This window comes from Hyperoodon ampullatus (assembly GCF_949752795.1).
Source record: "Hyperoodon ampullatus genome assembly, chromosome: 10".
Taxonomy (NCBI): Eukaryota; Metazoa; Chordata; class Mammalia; order Artiodactyla; family Ziphiidae; genus Hyperoodon; species Hyperoodon ampullatus.
The window spans coordinates 25,241,125-25,256,023 of record NC_136923.1 but is presented as its reverse complement, the minus strand read 5'-3'; the positions used below and the strand labels follow the sequence as shown (position 1 = coordinate 25,256,023).

Sequence of the window (14,899 nt, the reverse complement as noted above, 5' to 3'; positions counted from 1 at the left end):
TAGATAGAGACACTGAGGCTTAGAATAAGTAGGCAACATGTTCAAGGTCTTCCAGGGAGCAAGTGGAGGCAATGGGAATTAAACCAAGGGCCTGCCTGATAGTTAACTTTTAGTTTCATTCTGTTTACAAGGGAATTATGCACTGGTGTCAAGGAAATCATATCGCATTGGTACATTCCCTTCAAATAAGCAAGTACTTTTACCTTCCTGTATAAGTACCACCAACTTCACTAAGCAGTATCAGAGACTAATTAAGATACAAAATACCCTGGTTTTGACTTCTAGACTTCCTGGGCCATCTCCGAGCACTAAAATAACTTTTAGTATACCCTAGATTTCCAGGATGCTTTTTTAATATCTATTAATATGAACTTATATGTTTTTAAATGAGCTTTTATGTCTTCATTGAGAATTAAACCAAGACAGTATGTGCTGAAATTCTCTCCAGCTTCTTAAAATACAGAGATGAAGCCCATTCTCACAAATTTATATCTCTATCCCAAAGCAAAATTTGCCCCGGATAATAGAAAAAATGTAAAAGAAGGGCTTGATATAAGAGTACACCCTAGAAGCAGTTTTATAAAGGGGTGTCAAGGTATTTGACTTTTAAAACTCCAAGGCAGATAGATGGACAGATTGGCTGTTTTCATGATAGATTCCAAAAAGTGCCCTACATCCTTTCTTAAACAGTGTTTACACCTGGCTTTAGCTTTCCCAGAGGAATGAAAATGGATATTACTACACTTTCTACAGCAATCGTGTATCAAGACAAGCATATCCTAGCTCTCAAGGCACTGTCACGGTGCCATGCTAAATCAGGGCACTAACTTCTGACAGGAGTGCCGCCTATCTTGGGTTTCAAGTTATCTCCGTGACAAGTGATTACAATTCCAACCTTGCTCCCATGTTAATATCCTTAGCCATCCTTATGGAATCCACATTACAAGGCCAAGCAAATCAACAACGGATACAATCATTCCTTTCATAAATATTTCAATGCATAAACACATATGTAATAAATACCTGAAGGGAGCATTTGAAAATTTAAATGCCATAAATATATGAACAGTTTTGGGAGACTTTTAAAATGTATATGATGGAAAGCCTGCTCTTCTTGCCCAAGTATATGCTAGCTATCATATCCACAGAGCTTTCTATTAAATAAGTAAACTCTTTTAGGCCTTTGCCAAGGAAATAGCACTATCTATGTTGCCAAGCCCTATTACCTATACAAGCAAATACTTTAAATCAGAGAGATGTGAAGTACAAAAATAGATACACGTATATGCATAACTGAATCACTTTTGCTGTACAACTGAAACTAACACAACACTGTTAATCAGCTATACTCCAATAAAAAATAAAAATTAAAAAAAAAATTTAAAAAGACTTCAGGAGAAAAAAGACTATATTTAAATAATATATTTTTATTTTATTTTTATTCTTTCTTTCTTTCTTTATTTCGGCTGCGCCAGGCGGCACATGGGATCTTAGTTCCCCAACCAGGGACCTAACCCGAGCCCCCTGCAGTGAAGCATGGAGTCTTAACCACTGGACCACCAGGGAAGTCCCTAAATAATATATTTTTAAGCTCATAAATATTTTCATTACCTTGAACTTGATTCAATCTGATGATATTCCATGTTAGCCTGGCTCAGTCAGGGTCTGCTCTGTCTGATTAGAGTCTCATTCCACCCAGATTTCACAGGGTGTTTCTATAGAATACAAGTGGTAGGAAGTATGTGTGGTGTAACTAGTCAAAATTCAAGTTCAAATTCAGTATGTTCAGCCATTCTGTGGGCCTTTCTGTGTTGCCATGATCCATTTCCTAACCCTTGTCCATCTCTCATGGGAGAAGAGGCTCTGCCCCCACTTCATCTCCTATCCTGGTCCCAAAGGTAGTAAAAGCAGAGATGGTGAGAACTCTGAGCCAGGCCTGTCCTAGAACTGTGAAGGCAGGACTTCGAACAACACAATAGTGCCAAATCAAGGTGGTCATGTTTCAAAGCTTTTGTTGGAGCCAGAAAGGTGAGGAAACAAGAGAGGGACAGTGAGGGAAACTACTTAGAGAGAAGTGAAGCTGGAGAATCAGGTGACTGATGACAAGAAAAAAGAACATGAGCATGGGACTCCCCTGATGGTCCAGTGGTTAAGACTGTACTTCCATTGCAGGGGGCATGGGTTCGACCCCTGGCCAGGGAACTAAGATCCCACATGCCGTGCAGTGTGGCCAAAAAAAAAAAAAAAAAAAAAAAAAGAACAAGCAGCATGAGCTAGATAAGGCAGTGGATAGAGAGTGGGTTCTAAGCACTGCTCAACCAATGGTGCATCTTCCTTTTTTTTTTTTTTAAATTTGATCATTTTTTTATTTAGAAAACTAAAACAATTTGTTTGTAAGAAATCAAAATGATGGTTACAATGCCTTATGTAAAACAGAGGGAAAGTATATAATAAAGTCATTTGGGGACTAATGCCAGGTATAGTTTAATCCTTTAAACCGTATATTAATATTTTGGTTGTGAATTTCATTTGCAGGCATTCTCGGTCATTAACTATATGCAAATCTCTCCTTAATTCATGACTCCATTAATGGTAGATGGGTGATCTCTTAGAGGCATCTTTGGATACACATTTTGCAAATATTTATCCTGAGTTGAAATAAGATTCACATGACAGGATAAAGTCAGAGAACACAAATATTAAATGACAGTTTGAAAATGATGAGTTCAGTTCAATCCTTGTCACACCTTTGACTTGAATGTTTGATAAAAATAAACCTCAAGAACTTAAAATTGTTAAAATTGCTCAACCACATTGTGACATTTCAAGACTACCTTGCTTTGTAAGTTTCTCTTTGAGGAACTGTGCAAAGGATGAGTTAGTCTTCTTCAACTCAGTAATGGACAAGTAACTGTAGCCCAGAAGCTCAAATAAAGTGTTTAGCCTGATCTCCTCCAAGTTTGGTCTGCTTATCTCCTGTCTGACTCATAAGACAGCCTCTTTGTGAAGTGCCTCCTTGGGTTTCTGAGAACAGCACCCTGGACAAGATGGATTTCTAAGAGCTCCAAAGCCACTCTAATGAAGAACTTCAGTCTCCCTGTGAGGATCATGGAACAAAATGCCTCTGGGCTACTGGATCCATTAAATACTAGAGTGAGAGACTGAAGGAGATCAGAGGTCCCTAACATGGAGAGAACACCTTCCTTTTACCTTACAATCTACCATGTCCAATACACTTTCACAGAGAGGAGGTGGATCCAGCATGATTTTCTCTTCATCAGATTGTAATGGTCACTCTCTGTCTTCTAGGTTTTGCAAAATCCTTCTAGGTTTTTTCTCCAGCAACTCTCCATCTCTCCAGAAACCTAACTCCCCTGCCTTCACTCTAATTTCCAAGACGGCAACTTTTGGCCCCATTTAAAAGATGAGCATTACAAACCCACCCTCTGGCTGCCAGGCTTGATTCCCTTTACCTGGACTTTGAAAATTACAAAGTAATTGGTGAAGAGTTTTATTACCATGGTGATGAATTCCTGAAATATCATGGAATGAAATCACGTCCTCAGCAACACATCGTTCCTTAACTACACTGTCTCAACTGTAATGTTTACTTTCTTCTAACCAAGATGGCCTGTGATATGCCTGTCTGAATTCTACACTGTTGAAGGACTGAAGTTTTAAAAAATGTCTTTTTATTGACAACTGTTATTGGATGATCTATCTTGCTTTCTATTTTTTGGTGTTCAGGTTCTCCAAAAATATTTTCCCTTGCAGAACATTAAATTAAGTCAACAAGTATGTGCACAGGAGTATAAGTTGCTTCTGCATATCTACATCTTTCCCAAATGTGAACTCTTTTTCTAAGCCCTTCCCTTAAGGAGCACTTTCTTTCCTTCCTTCCTTTTTGGAAATTCTCATTCCCACATTAAGACTGACCAACATAGACCCAGCCAGTCAATTCCCGTGTCTCTTTCTTTTGGATTAATTTTTCTGAAATCTCTCCACAGCATGGAGATAAATGTATCTGAATTTATATACTACATTAGGCTCTCTCAACCATTTGTCACCAAATTTTTCTGGCCTCCTTCATCCTTTCCATTAGGAACCTATGTTCTATCATCTTGTGATCACTTTCCTAAATTGTAATAGCTTTCCAGAGTGGTGAACTGGTAGAATGGACTCTAGACCAGATGGTAAATTACTAAGCATGCATTTGAGGCAGGCTGAAATAGACCATCATTCAAGAAGCTATTTTTTCCTCTACATTTGGTATGGGGTATTTTTGGTATAGAGGAACGTCTCTGTTCTTAGGACCAACAATATTCAAATATTTATTGTTTGGTTTTAGATTTTCTTCTTCTGAAAGGCACAGTCTACAGCACTCGAATTTTAAACTAATATGGCTCACTTTCTAGCAATTAGTATATAAAAATGTTGATCTGCTGAATTACTTTCAGATAAAATCTCTGATTTTCTTATTTTATAGATCAGTGGCAGAGAGTTTTATCACAGTTCCCCCATAAACCACGGTTTCCTCTTGAGAAATACTCATTGACTTTTAGAATATATTTTATTTTATAACATATGTAGCAAGAATGAAAAAAAAAAGACACTGAAACATTCTAGGACAACTATAACTTCTTTCCCAGGGGCAAAGTCTGCTTAGAAGGAAGTCAATATACAGGACTTAATTCTCTGAAGGATCTATACTTAGTGACATTAGCATATCAACTTCATTTTTATTAAATATGAATAATGAGTATTGACACTTTTTGCTGGATAATCTTTGACAGTGGGGGCTGTCCCATGTACTGTAGGAGGTTTAGAAGCATCCCTGCTCTCTACCCACTAGAGGCCATTAGCACCCACTCCAGACAATGCCAAATGTCCCCCCAAGGGACAGAATCACCACTGTTACAAAAGAACCAAAGATTTGAATTGAACCAATCAAACAAATAAACAAGAATAGGCCTAGTTTAATAGAGGCTGGTTAAAATATCAAAAACACAGAGATTTTATTCTTTTTTCATCCACATGCAAAAATTAGGGACAAACCACATAGGCACAAATCCTAATAACCTCCCATTAAATAAAAAACTTTGATACATTCGCTTATTCAGATTGAAAAAAAAAAGAGCACTGGCTCTGCATTGTCCTTACATAAGTTTTGTGATGTCACCATACTACGCATTCAGATTTTAGTCATCGTTTTAAAAAAAATCTTTAATAATTGCCAGGTAGAATATCAGACGAGCTTCACCACCTGTACTCAAACTTTTCTGCTGTTTTAAAGACAAGGGCACCAAAGCCAAAATAAATCGGAGAAAGTTAAAGATTTTCTGAAATGTTTCTCTCTGTAGCAAGACAGGGTCCCAGGGCTAGAGGATGAAGTCAAGAGGGTGATGTAAGATTTAGTAACAGTGGCTCAGGTTTGCTTGATGGGTATGTTCAGTTAGACATGGATACGGCTGCCTCTAAGTCAAAATTATTCAATTACATGAACACTAATGATAGAGACAGAGCTAGAGAGAAAGACACACACAATAGGTATACTTTACCATCCCCGGGAATGATGCGGAGGGTAACTGTGTTTCCCGCTTCCTTGATGAGGTTGACAATGTCGGAATGGGACTTGTTGGTGATGGAACATCCATTTACCGCCAAGATCCGGTCTCCTACTTTCAGCTTGCCACATCGGTCAGCAGGGCTCCCCTCAATAATCCGACCTATTTTGTGAGGCATGGCCACACATGCATTGCCTGCTTTGATAGTCAGTTTTAATTTTTTTTTAAGTTACATGGGAATAGAGTGAAGGGAGAAGAAAAAGGGTTGAGAAGGGAAAGAGAAGGTTAAGTGTTAATTAATTAAAGCATTAAGCAAATGTTATTAAAGAAGAACTCTGTGCCGCGGGTCAAAACATTGGCAAAGTTCCGGGCGTTTGTTTAAGAAGTTACAGCCCTGAAAAATGATAGTTCATTGTTGCAGTCCTTTCCTGATTCAAAACAAGGGGGTACCCCAAGCTTCCCTCCTTCGATCAGTGGCAAAATTTGGGATCTTTAGCAACTTCCAAAGATTCTCAAGAGCCCCCAAAATAACCTGCCGTAGCCTTATTTGGGGGCTGCAAACATGAAACCCAGAACTGAGAGGGAGGCTTTTGTGCATTCTGTGTTCATGTCACATCATTTTCGCCAGGTGTTGCTTATGCTTCTGCCAATGTTTTGTTCTTTCTCCATTTAGAAAAAATAATCACTGGGCGTCTGGTGAGGCCTAAGAGTCTGCTAGCGCCAAAAATCCAATCTGAAAATGCCTAATAGACAAACACTTAGACTTTCTGCCTTCTATCCGGAATGATGAAAGGTTTAGCAAAAGGGCATATATGAGATGAGCCAAGAAAGCACCCAACCTTGACACGTATTTTTCCTTTTATGACCTTTGCTCAATCAGCCTCTCTCATGTGCTTTCAGAGAAGGGCCCAAATGGCTCATTAGCTCTGAAATCCTCTTGTTCCTCATAAAAATCCCCTCAGAGGAATAAGAAAATCTAGTACATACTCAGGCTGAGGACAGTGAACCAAAGCTAGGTTCAAATCATTCCTCAACCCTTTTCCTTTAATCATTTCCTTTGTCCTGATCAGTTACTACACAGCTACGATAGGAAAAACCAGGAAAAGTGCATTTGAAGAAGAAGGTTTACTGTGTGCTCTGAGGCATTTCATGTCACAACGGACAGCGTTGGTAACTTCTAAAGAGAGGTGGAAAATTGGCTTTGATGCCAGACACAGGGTTTCCAGATAATCGCATACTGAGTTTCAAACTTTCTTAGGCATATTCACTGATTCTGAGAGTTTGTCTTTCTGGGGACTGTAAAGACAGTTGTATACTTGAGCCACTGTGGGAAAAGGTGACAAAACTAACATGGAAGATGTTGAAACTAACTGAGTGGACTCTTCCATCCTAATTTAGAGCTTAAGGATAAAATGTGTGGGAAAATGAGCTACAATTCCTTTGCATTTCAGCATATTTGCCTGAGTCTGTATCACGGGATATAAGGTCAAGGTCAAAGAATTTTTCAAAAGGTAGTTAAACAGTCTTCTGGAACAAGCAACAAGCAGGTGTGGTGGAAAGCCTCCATACTCAAATTCAAGGTCTTGATTAAATTTAGCCCATCTCCAAGGACAAGTCCCATGGGAAAGGTATCATACAGCAGGTGGGAGGAAAGCTCTGCATAGCTCAGAAGTCTCATGCAAGGTATTAGGGAAAGTTTAATTTGTTCATTGTAAGAGCCAGAGGAAAGCAATCAAAGACCAAACTGTGGGTGAAGTCATTCAATATTCATTAAATAACACAGACATATCTGCTATTTCATTCTAGAAAGGGAAACTGAGAACTCTGAAATCCTGAGAACATCACAGGGTACATGGGGACAAAGTGTAGATCTAAAGAAAATAACTTGAGATTTCTTTTCCCCCGGCCTTTCTTTTTATTTTTAAATTAAGCAGAGAAGTCTCCAAAACTAATTGAAAAACAAACCAAAAAACAACCTTGCCTTGAGGTCAAGTCACCCACCACCCGTGACATGCTGTGATAATGTTATTAATGGAGCTCACAGAAGCACTGTTAGTAATGGGTGTTTGTTTCGGCAGCCACACATGCATGGAACTGGATTAACAAACTGTCTCCTAATGAACGCACCTTAGCGGGGAATGGCTTTAGCAGGAAGCAATGTACCAAGACTAAATGTAGGCAAATGGAGTCGTACCAGAGCAGAAAGCTAACGGGAGGGAGCCCCTAGCTGATGTTAGCCAACAAACGACCTGGGCCACGGGTCCTCAGACTCCTTGTGAGTAAGTCATTTGGAAACAGAGGTGAAGTACATTTCAAAGCCTGCACAGCCCTTCCCTGTCTCCCATCATATTTCAGATTAATTAACAAACGTGCTTGGGGAAAATAACAAATGATGTCTTATTTAATGAAGAAGGAGATCAGTTTTGGAGTACATACTTATAATCCATCCTAATAGGAAACAGATTCATAGATTCCTAGTTCCTGGAATCACCTGGCTTCCTATTTGTCTCAGCTATTGCACCCAGCAGAGAGTTAACCTTCTGAGAGGGTGACAACCGTGTTTCTCCATACTCTGCTGAAACCCCCAACATCTGGATGAGACAGGACGATCATCCCTGCTAGAATTCAAGGGCAGTGAAGACAAACGGCTCTCAACTCAGATTTTAATTAGATTCTTAACCAGGCAACAGTAAACATATTATTTTAAATTAAAATTTTAAAATTTCAGACGGGGATAGAGTAGAGAAAGGACAAGATGAAGGGGCATTTCATATATATTTTTACTCCTTACACCTGTTTTTTTTCCCCAGGCATTTATTTTTACAACCATATGCTTCTTTTAAATTAAAACTCCGACACCGGGACTTCCCTGGGGGCACAGTGGTTAAGAATCCGCCTGCCAATGCGGGGGACACCGGTTCGAGCCCTGGTCCGGGAAGATCCCACATGCCACAGAGCAACTAAGCCCGTGCGCCACAACTACTGAAGCCAGCTCTCCACAACTACTGAAACCGGCACGCCTAGAGCCCGTGCTCTGCAATAAGAGAAGCCACGGTAATGAGAAGCCCGCGCACCGCAACGAAGAGTGGCCCCCGATCGCCGCAACTAGAGAAAGTCGTGCGTAGCAACGAAGACCCAACGTAGCCAAAAATAAATAAATAAATTCATTAAAAAGCAAAAACAAAACCAAAAAAACCCACTCAGACCTTCTGAGGCAACTGCTATGATTGATATCCTGCTCAGAACCTTGCAAACGGCTTTCTTTAGCAAGAATTTCTCACACTCTATCCTGTCAAGGGTCTGCTTTGCAAATTTCACCTATGCGTGAAATGGTCTGCCTGTGAACACGCAATCAGAATGGAAGCTGAAGGGTTAAAAACAAAAAATCCCGGCCTTCAGGAGGGGAAAAGCCACCCAATAACTCCATCCTCAATTAAGACTTTCATTATCTGAAGCAGAAAGCAGGAAAAGCATTTCTGTTAATGAGATTTTGGCTGTCTTTTACTTGCCATAGAACAGTCCCGGGCATCCCAGGAAACACTGCGGAGAAGTGACCGCACTCACCGAATGTCGTCCCTGCCTCAGGCCTGCTCACCGACGACACAATGACGAAGCCGAAGCCCTCGTTCTCCCCGCGCCGGATCTCCACGTCGTAGGGCTGGACCACGGTGCTCACTACGCCGCTGCCACCGCCGCCGCCACTGCCGATGCCGCTGGTGCTGCCGCTGCCGGAGCTCACCGTGTTCAGGGAGTTCTGGCTGCCCTGCGGAGTGCGCTTCTCCTCGGTCAGTGAGGCCGGCTGGTTGCTACTGTGATGGGAGGAGGCTGGCGAGGGCACCTCGTTCTCTGTTTTGGAGGCTGTGCAGGAGATGCACCTCTCAGTTACCTGCCTTTGCGAGAAACGTGCCCTGCCTGCCACCCCTTCCTCCTTCCCCTGAGACTCGGCAATGAAATCAAGAGAGTGACAGCTATGACAGCAGCTGGCCTCACAGAACTGAGATACAGGAATTGAAAACGGCTCATGGAAAAACACCAAAGGGGAGGGCTTCCCTGGTGGCGCAGTGGTTGGGAGTCCGCCTGCCGATGCAGGGGACACGGATTCGTGCCCCGGTCTGGGAGGATCCCACATGTCGAGGAGCGGCTGGGCCCGTGAGCCATGGCCGCTGAGCCTGCGCGTCTGGAGCCTGTGCTCCGCAACGGGAGAAGCCACAACACTGAGAGGCCCGCGTACCAAAAAAAAAAAAAAAAAAAAAAAAAAAAAAAAAACACCAAAGGGGACACCCCAATTCTGTATCATTTACAGCACACTGTATCTCAACATCTGTATACAGACTCAAATTTGCAGCAAGATGGGCCCACTCTGAAATATTTCCCAGTTCACAAATCAAAAAACAACCCCTGGACATTATGAGGAGTGAAATGAGTCAGACAAAGAAAGACAAACGCTGTATGAGATCACTTCTATGTGGAATCTAAAAAATACAACCAACTAGTGTATAGAACAAAAAAGAAGCAGACTGACAGACATAGAGAACAAACTAGAGATTACCGATGGGGAGAAGATGGGGGGTGGGGCAATATAGGGGTAGGGGATTAAGAGGTACAAATTATTAGGTATAAAATAAGCTACAAGGATAGATTGTATGACACTAGAATATAGCCAATATTTTATAATAACTATAAATGGAGTACAACCTTTAAAAACTGTGAATCATGGCATTGTACACCTGTAACTTACATAATATTGTACAGCAACTGGACTTCAATGAAACAAACAAACAAAAACGACCCATTGAAGGAAGTATAGGTGTGGCCCACAGCAAGGGTGACCACTTCTGCCTCAGAGACACGCCCTTCATTGCACTCATACTGTCATTACCCTCAAGTCACATTCTGCTCAGATTTGCAAACAGTTTTGTTTTGCTTTTTCCATCACCGGAGACATGGTGAGCTGACAGTACCATTAAGATTTCCCTGCTGTGGGATTCCTGACAACACCTGTCAGAGGTATACTTAGCTTCTCTTCCTGGCTTCCAGATGTCAATGATCTCCTCTGATCACACAACTGGATACATTAGCCTCCCTCAGAATTCGTTTTATCAAATTTCAGTTTTATTGCTTTCTCAAGTGACAGGGTAAAGCACTCCTAAATAGCCACCGTAGTAGGCGGGACCGACTTAGTTTTCATGCCAAAAGCAAAATATGTGTTCAGGTTTTGGATAGGACTACTAAATTTATTCCCCAAAGCATCTCCTTTCACAGATTTCATTTTTATTGTAGTAAAATATACAGAGCATGAAACTTATTATTTTAACCATTTTAGGTGTACAGTTCAGTGGCATTAAGCACAGAAACGCTGTTGTGCAGCCATCCCCACCATCCATCTCCAGAGCTCTTTCATTTTCCAGAACTGAAATTCTGTACCCATTAAACACTAACTAATCACTCTCCCCTCCCCAGCCCCTGGTACAGCCAGCATTCTACATTCTGTCTCTATGACCTGACTACTCTAGGTACCTCATGGAAGTGGAAGCATATAATATTTGTCCTTTTGTGACTGGCTTATTTCACTTAGCCTTATGTCTTTTCAAAGATTTAACATGCCTTTAACCCAGAGCTTAAAACCCCCAATATTTAAGATCTAAAAAATAAATCTGAAACAAACAAAAATCACATTGCTCTACTATTTTTATTTGGACCAGTGAAGTCAGAAAGTTTTCATCTCATCTCAAAAGCCATTTCTGATCGCTGCTACTGGTTGCATGGAATACGACGTTAAGATCCTGAGGCCATAAATGAGCTCTAGGGACATAAGTGATTAACACTCTTTTCATGGCTGTAACAGGTAGGGCTCTCACACTGGAATCTGATCTCTTAATTCTTTTGTAATTAATTATATACCATTTAAATGAGCTCTATGAGGTGTTTTTTTTTTTGGCCGTGCCAGGAGGCATGTGGGATCTTAGTTCCCCGACCAGGGATCGAACTCATGTCGCCTGCAATGGAAGAGAGGAGTCTCAACCAGTGGACTGCCAGGGAAGTCCCTATGAGTTTTTTTGCTTGTTTGTTTTTAAAACAAGATGCCAGTTGATTTTATCTGATAAACAGGTGTTTCACTAGTATTACAGCTATGGAGAATTCCTAATACTTCACGTCATCCTGCTTCAGTAATTCAACTGATACCACATGGCATCTGCCTCTTCTGCATTCTGGGTTCTGTCTTGAATCCCTGGAGGCAGGGGCTGCAGGCAAAGATGGTGAATGAATGGGAAGGGCAGACACTTACCCAATACTGCCTCAAAATGGCAGATTCTGATACCGAAGTGAACCACGGTGCCCAAGGATAGCAAGAAGGGAAGGCTAAACTCAGCAGACAGCTGGAGGAAGGAGGGAATTTCTGAGGGTTTTACAGATAAGCTTATCTTTGAGTTGGGCCTGGAAGGATGTATACGAATTTGAGTTGCAGGAGGAAGGACTCAAACATGACCTAGAACTGGCCAGCTCTACAACTTGCTTATAGAGAAAAATGTAAAAATTAAAATAGTTTAATACATATGACTGTCAACAACAGAGCAGCTTTTTTATGAGCTTATTTGGCAGTGCAAACCTAATTTTTTGCTCTCTTAATTTGAAGCTACAATTCTCCTAACCTCTTTTGTTGAGAATTCTCATCAAGTGAAGAGAATGACTAAGTTCTGTTTAGCAAGGGGATGGAGGGAGGTAACATATATATTCAACTAGGCTTCTTCTAAAAGCCTTTGCTGAACATGTACGGAGGGCACATTAAAGTGCTTCTGAGTGACAGTAGTTTTGCAGGGTTCCATCTGGAAATTCTGAGCTCAATCACATTTATAAACATTTGCTAAAATACATGCTTGAGGAGACGGACACAGGAAAGGGGCCTCTTCTGTGCATAAAGTGACAAGGCGCTGTCTAAAGGGATGAATGAAAAACATACCCGCAAACACCACTTTACGCCGCACTGTGAGATTGACGTGGCCTTGCTTGGCGGCTTGTTGCATAAGCTGGACCACAAGCTGGTGTGATTTGCCAATGACCGGTGTCCCATCCACACAGATTAATTCATCCCCAGACCTCAGGCGGCCGTCTGTGTCAGCAGCACCCAGTGGTACGATGTGACCGATATAAATCTGTTGAGTAATTGGATGATGGATGAAACACTGACCTTTTGGTTTGCTATTACAGGCACACCTCGGGGATATTGCAGGTTTGGTTCCAGACCACCGCAATAAAGCTAATGTCACCACAAATCAAGTGACATGAATTTTTTGGTTTCCCAGTGCACATAAAAGTTATGTTTACACTATACTGTACTCTTAAGTATGCAATAGCATTATGTCTAAAAAAAAGTACATACCTTAATTTAAAAAATACTTTATTGTTAAAAAATGCTAACCATCATCTGACAATGTAGGGCTGCCATCAAACTTCAATTTGTAAAAAAATGTAATATCTGTAAAGCACAATAAAATGAGGTTTGCCTGTAAAACGACGGCCTTCACAATCTCTGAGAACAATTCAATTCATTCATTCCTGTCTGCATCCATGCCACAAACCCTTACTGAGTGCCCACTGGGTACCAGGTGCTATGCTAGGTGGTACAATAATTCTTAAATGGAAAAAATAACTTTTTCTCGTTTAGTACCTTGACATTTATCTGTGGTTTGCTGACTCATTGCTTTTTCCCCTTTGCAAAAATAAATCATTTTACTCCACTGGCAAAACTTTTTCCCCTTTTCTATCCACCTAAGAGGCCTCTGTTCAGAAAACTCTACTAATTATAACAGTAATACAACTTTGCTTTAAAGGTCAGCATGTGCCTAGCAAAAGGGTATGCATGATAAATGCTATTAAATGAAGGGATGAATCAAGCAAAGTCTGGTTGGGCATCCTTATTTTCATAGTCTATAGCACATGCCTGCAGAGCAGGTCTTTATATTTAGTGTCTTGCTGTTATTATACTAACCATTCACTGAACTTTAGCTAAAATATTTGTGCCTTTCTTGCCTTCTCTCTAGATAATGATGCTACAGCGAGCTTTACATGGCATCTATCATTTACAAAGAACGTGGACAGAAGAGTGCTTAAGAACAGGGACTCTGGAATCACACCCTTTCCAGTCCCTCCATTTACTAACTCTGCGATGCCAGGCAGGTTCATTAACCCTTCTGTGTCTTTATTTCATGATTTGAAAAATGGGGATAGATTCATAGATTTGATGGATACATGAGAAGAATGGGTGTTAGAAGCCTTTAGCATAGCACCTGGCACATAGTAAGCACTCAAGAAATAACAGCTATTTTTACTGTGATGAGGAAATGAACAATACTTATCTTTAGTTCTCTTTTCCCCCTTCAAAAGAATCCTGTGATGTTCTCCTCAATTTATTCGAAAGATGAGGCCTGGAGAGGTTAAATGTCTCCTGATCCTTGTTCAGGGTTCTTTCTCTAATTTTGTAAAGAGCGTGGTCCTACTTTCTCTAACCTTTCATAGTGCCTTGTTCAAGTGCTCTCTGTCCTAGCTACTCAATATACAAAGCCAACTACCTGCTGGCAGATTTAACAGAATTGGCCAGAAGGATCAGGCCACTGTATTCCCAGTTGATGTCTATTCCTATTTTGCTTTTCGGTTCCCTTTTCTCTGATGGGGAGCTCCAGACGCTGCAGCTGCCGCTTTCCACAAACACGAACACACCCTTTTTAGAAAGGATCTAGTCCCTTCTTCCTCAAGACAGAAAGAGCTCACAAAATCCAAAGAATAACCCCCAGTGCTTAAGATGAAACAGTCAGGGAATATATATATATATATATATAATTATATTTATATATAACTGAATTACTTTGCTGTACAGCAGAAATTAATACAACATTGTAAATCAACTATACTCCAATAAATTTTTTTAAAAAATATGAAACAGGGGTGCACCTGGCAGGACTCAAATCTTGGTGATTTGTCACTGCTGCCAATTTGCATTGAAGTCTTAGAAAACTGCATGGGGCGGTGCGGGGTAGGGTGAGATGGGAGGCAAGGGGCGGGGAGACAAAAGACTCACAGGTTCCCCTGGTTCATTGCCACCCAGAATCCTAAATCCAAATCCAGTCTCTTTTCTCCAGAGGAAGATGTCCTGTTCTTGATAATCTGGAACTGCAGAGAGGGATGAAGAAGAGAGAGATTATTTCTCTGATAAAAGGAATCAGAGCCCTAAGTCGAACACAGTTAACAGGACCGATACTGACGGTGTTTGAGCAGACGACAGCGTTCCAATACACACAAGCAAACAAAATAATCTGGACAGGTGTAATAACAGAGGACAC

The 14,899-nt window shown here is 40.9% G+C and overlaps 1 protein-coding gene across 20 annotated transcripts in view; it reads right to left on the bottom strand.

Annotated features, from left to right (window-relative positions):
* Positions 1–14,899, bottom strand: part of MAGI1 (membrane associated guanylate kinase, WW and PDZ domain containing 1) — a gene marked incomplete at both ends in the record, with an annotated part of 625,004 nt that overhangs the window by 12,275 nt on the left and 597,830 nt on the right. For 8 of the 20 annotated variants that reach the window (XM_079712210.1, XM_079712213.1, XM_079712212.1 and 5 more), the window contains 4 exons: positions 5,559–5,759; positions 9,129–9,422; positions 12,523–12,715; positions 14,638–14,729. In XM_079712210.1, the coding sequence (XP_079568336.1) occupies positions 5,559–5,759; positions 9,129–9,422; positions 12,523–12,715; positions 14,638–14,729 (780 nt within the window). Of the gene's footprint in view, positions 1–5,558; positions 5,763–9,128; positions 9,423–12,522; positions 12,716–14,637; positions 14,730–14,899 lie in introns of all 20 variants that reach the window. The other 12 variants (XM_079712199.1, XM_079712217.1, XM_079712203.1 and 9 more) reach the window with 4 other exon arrangements.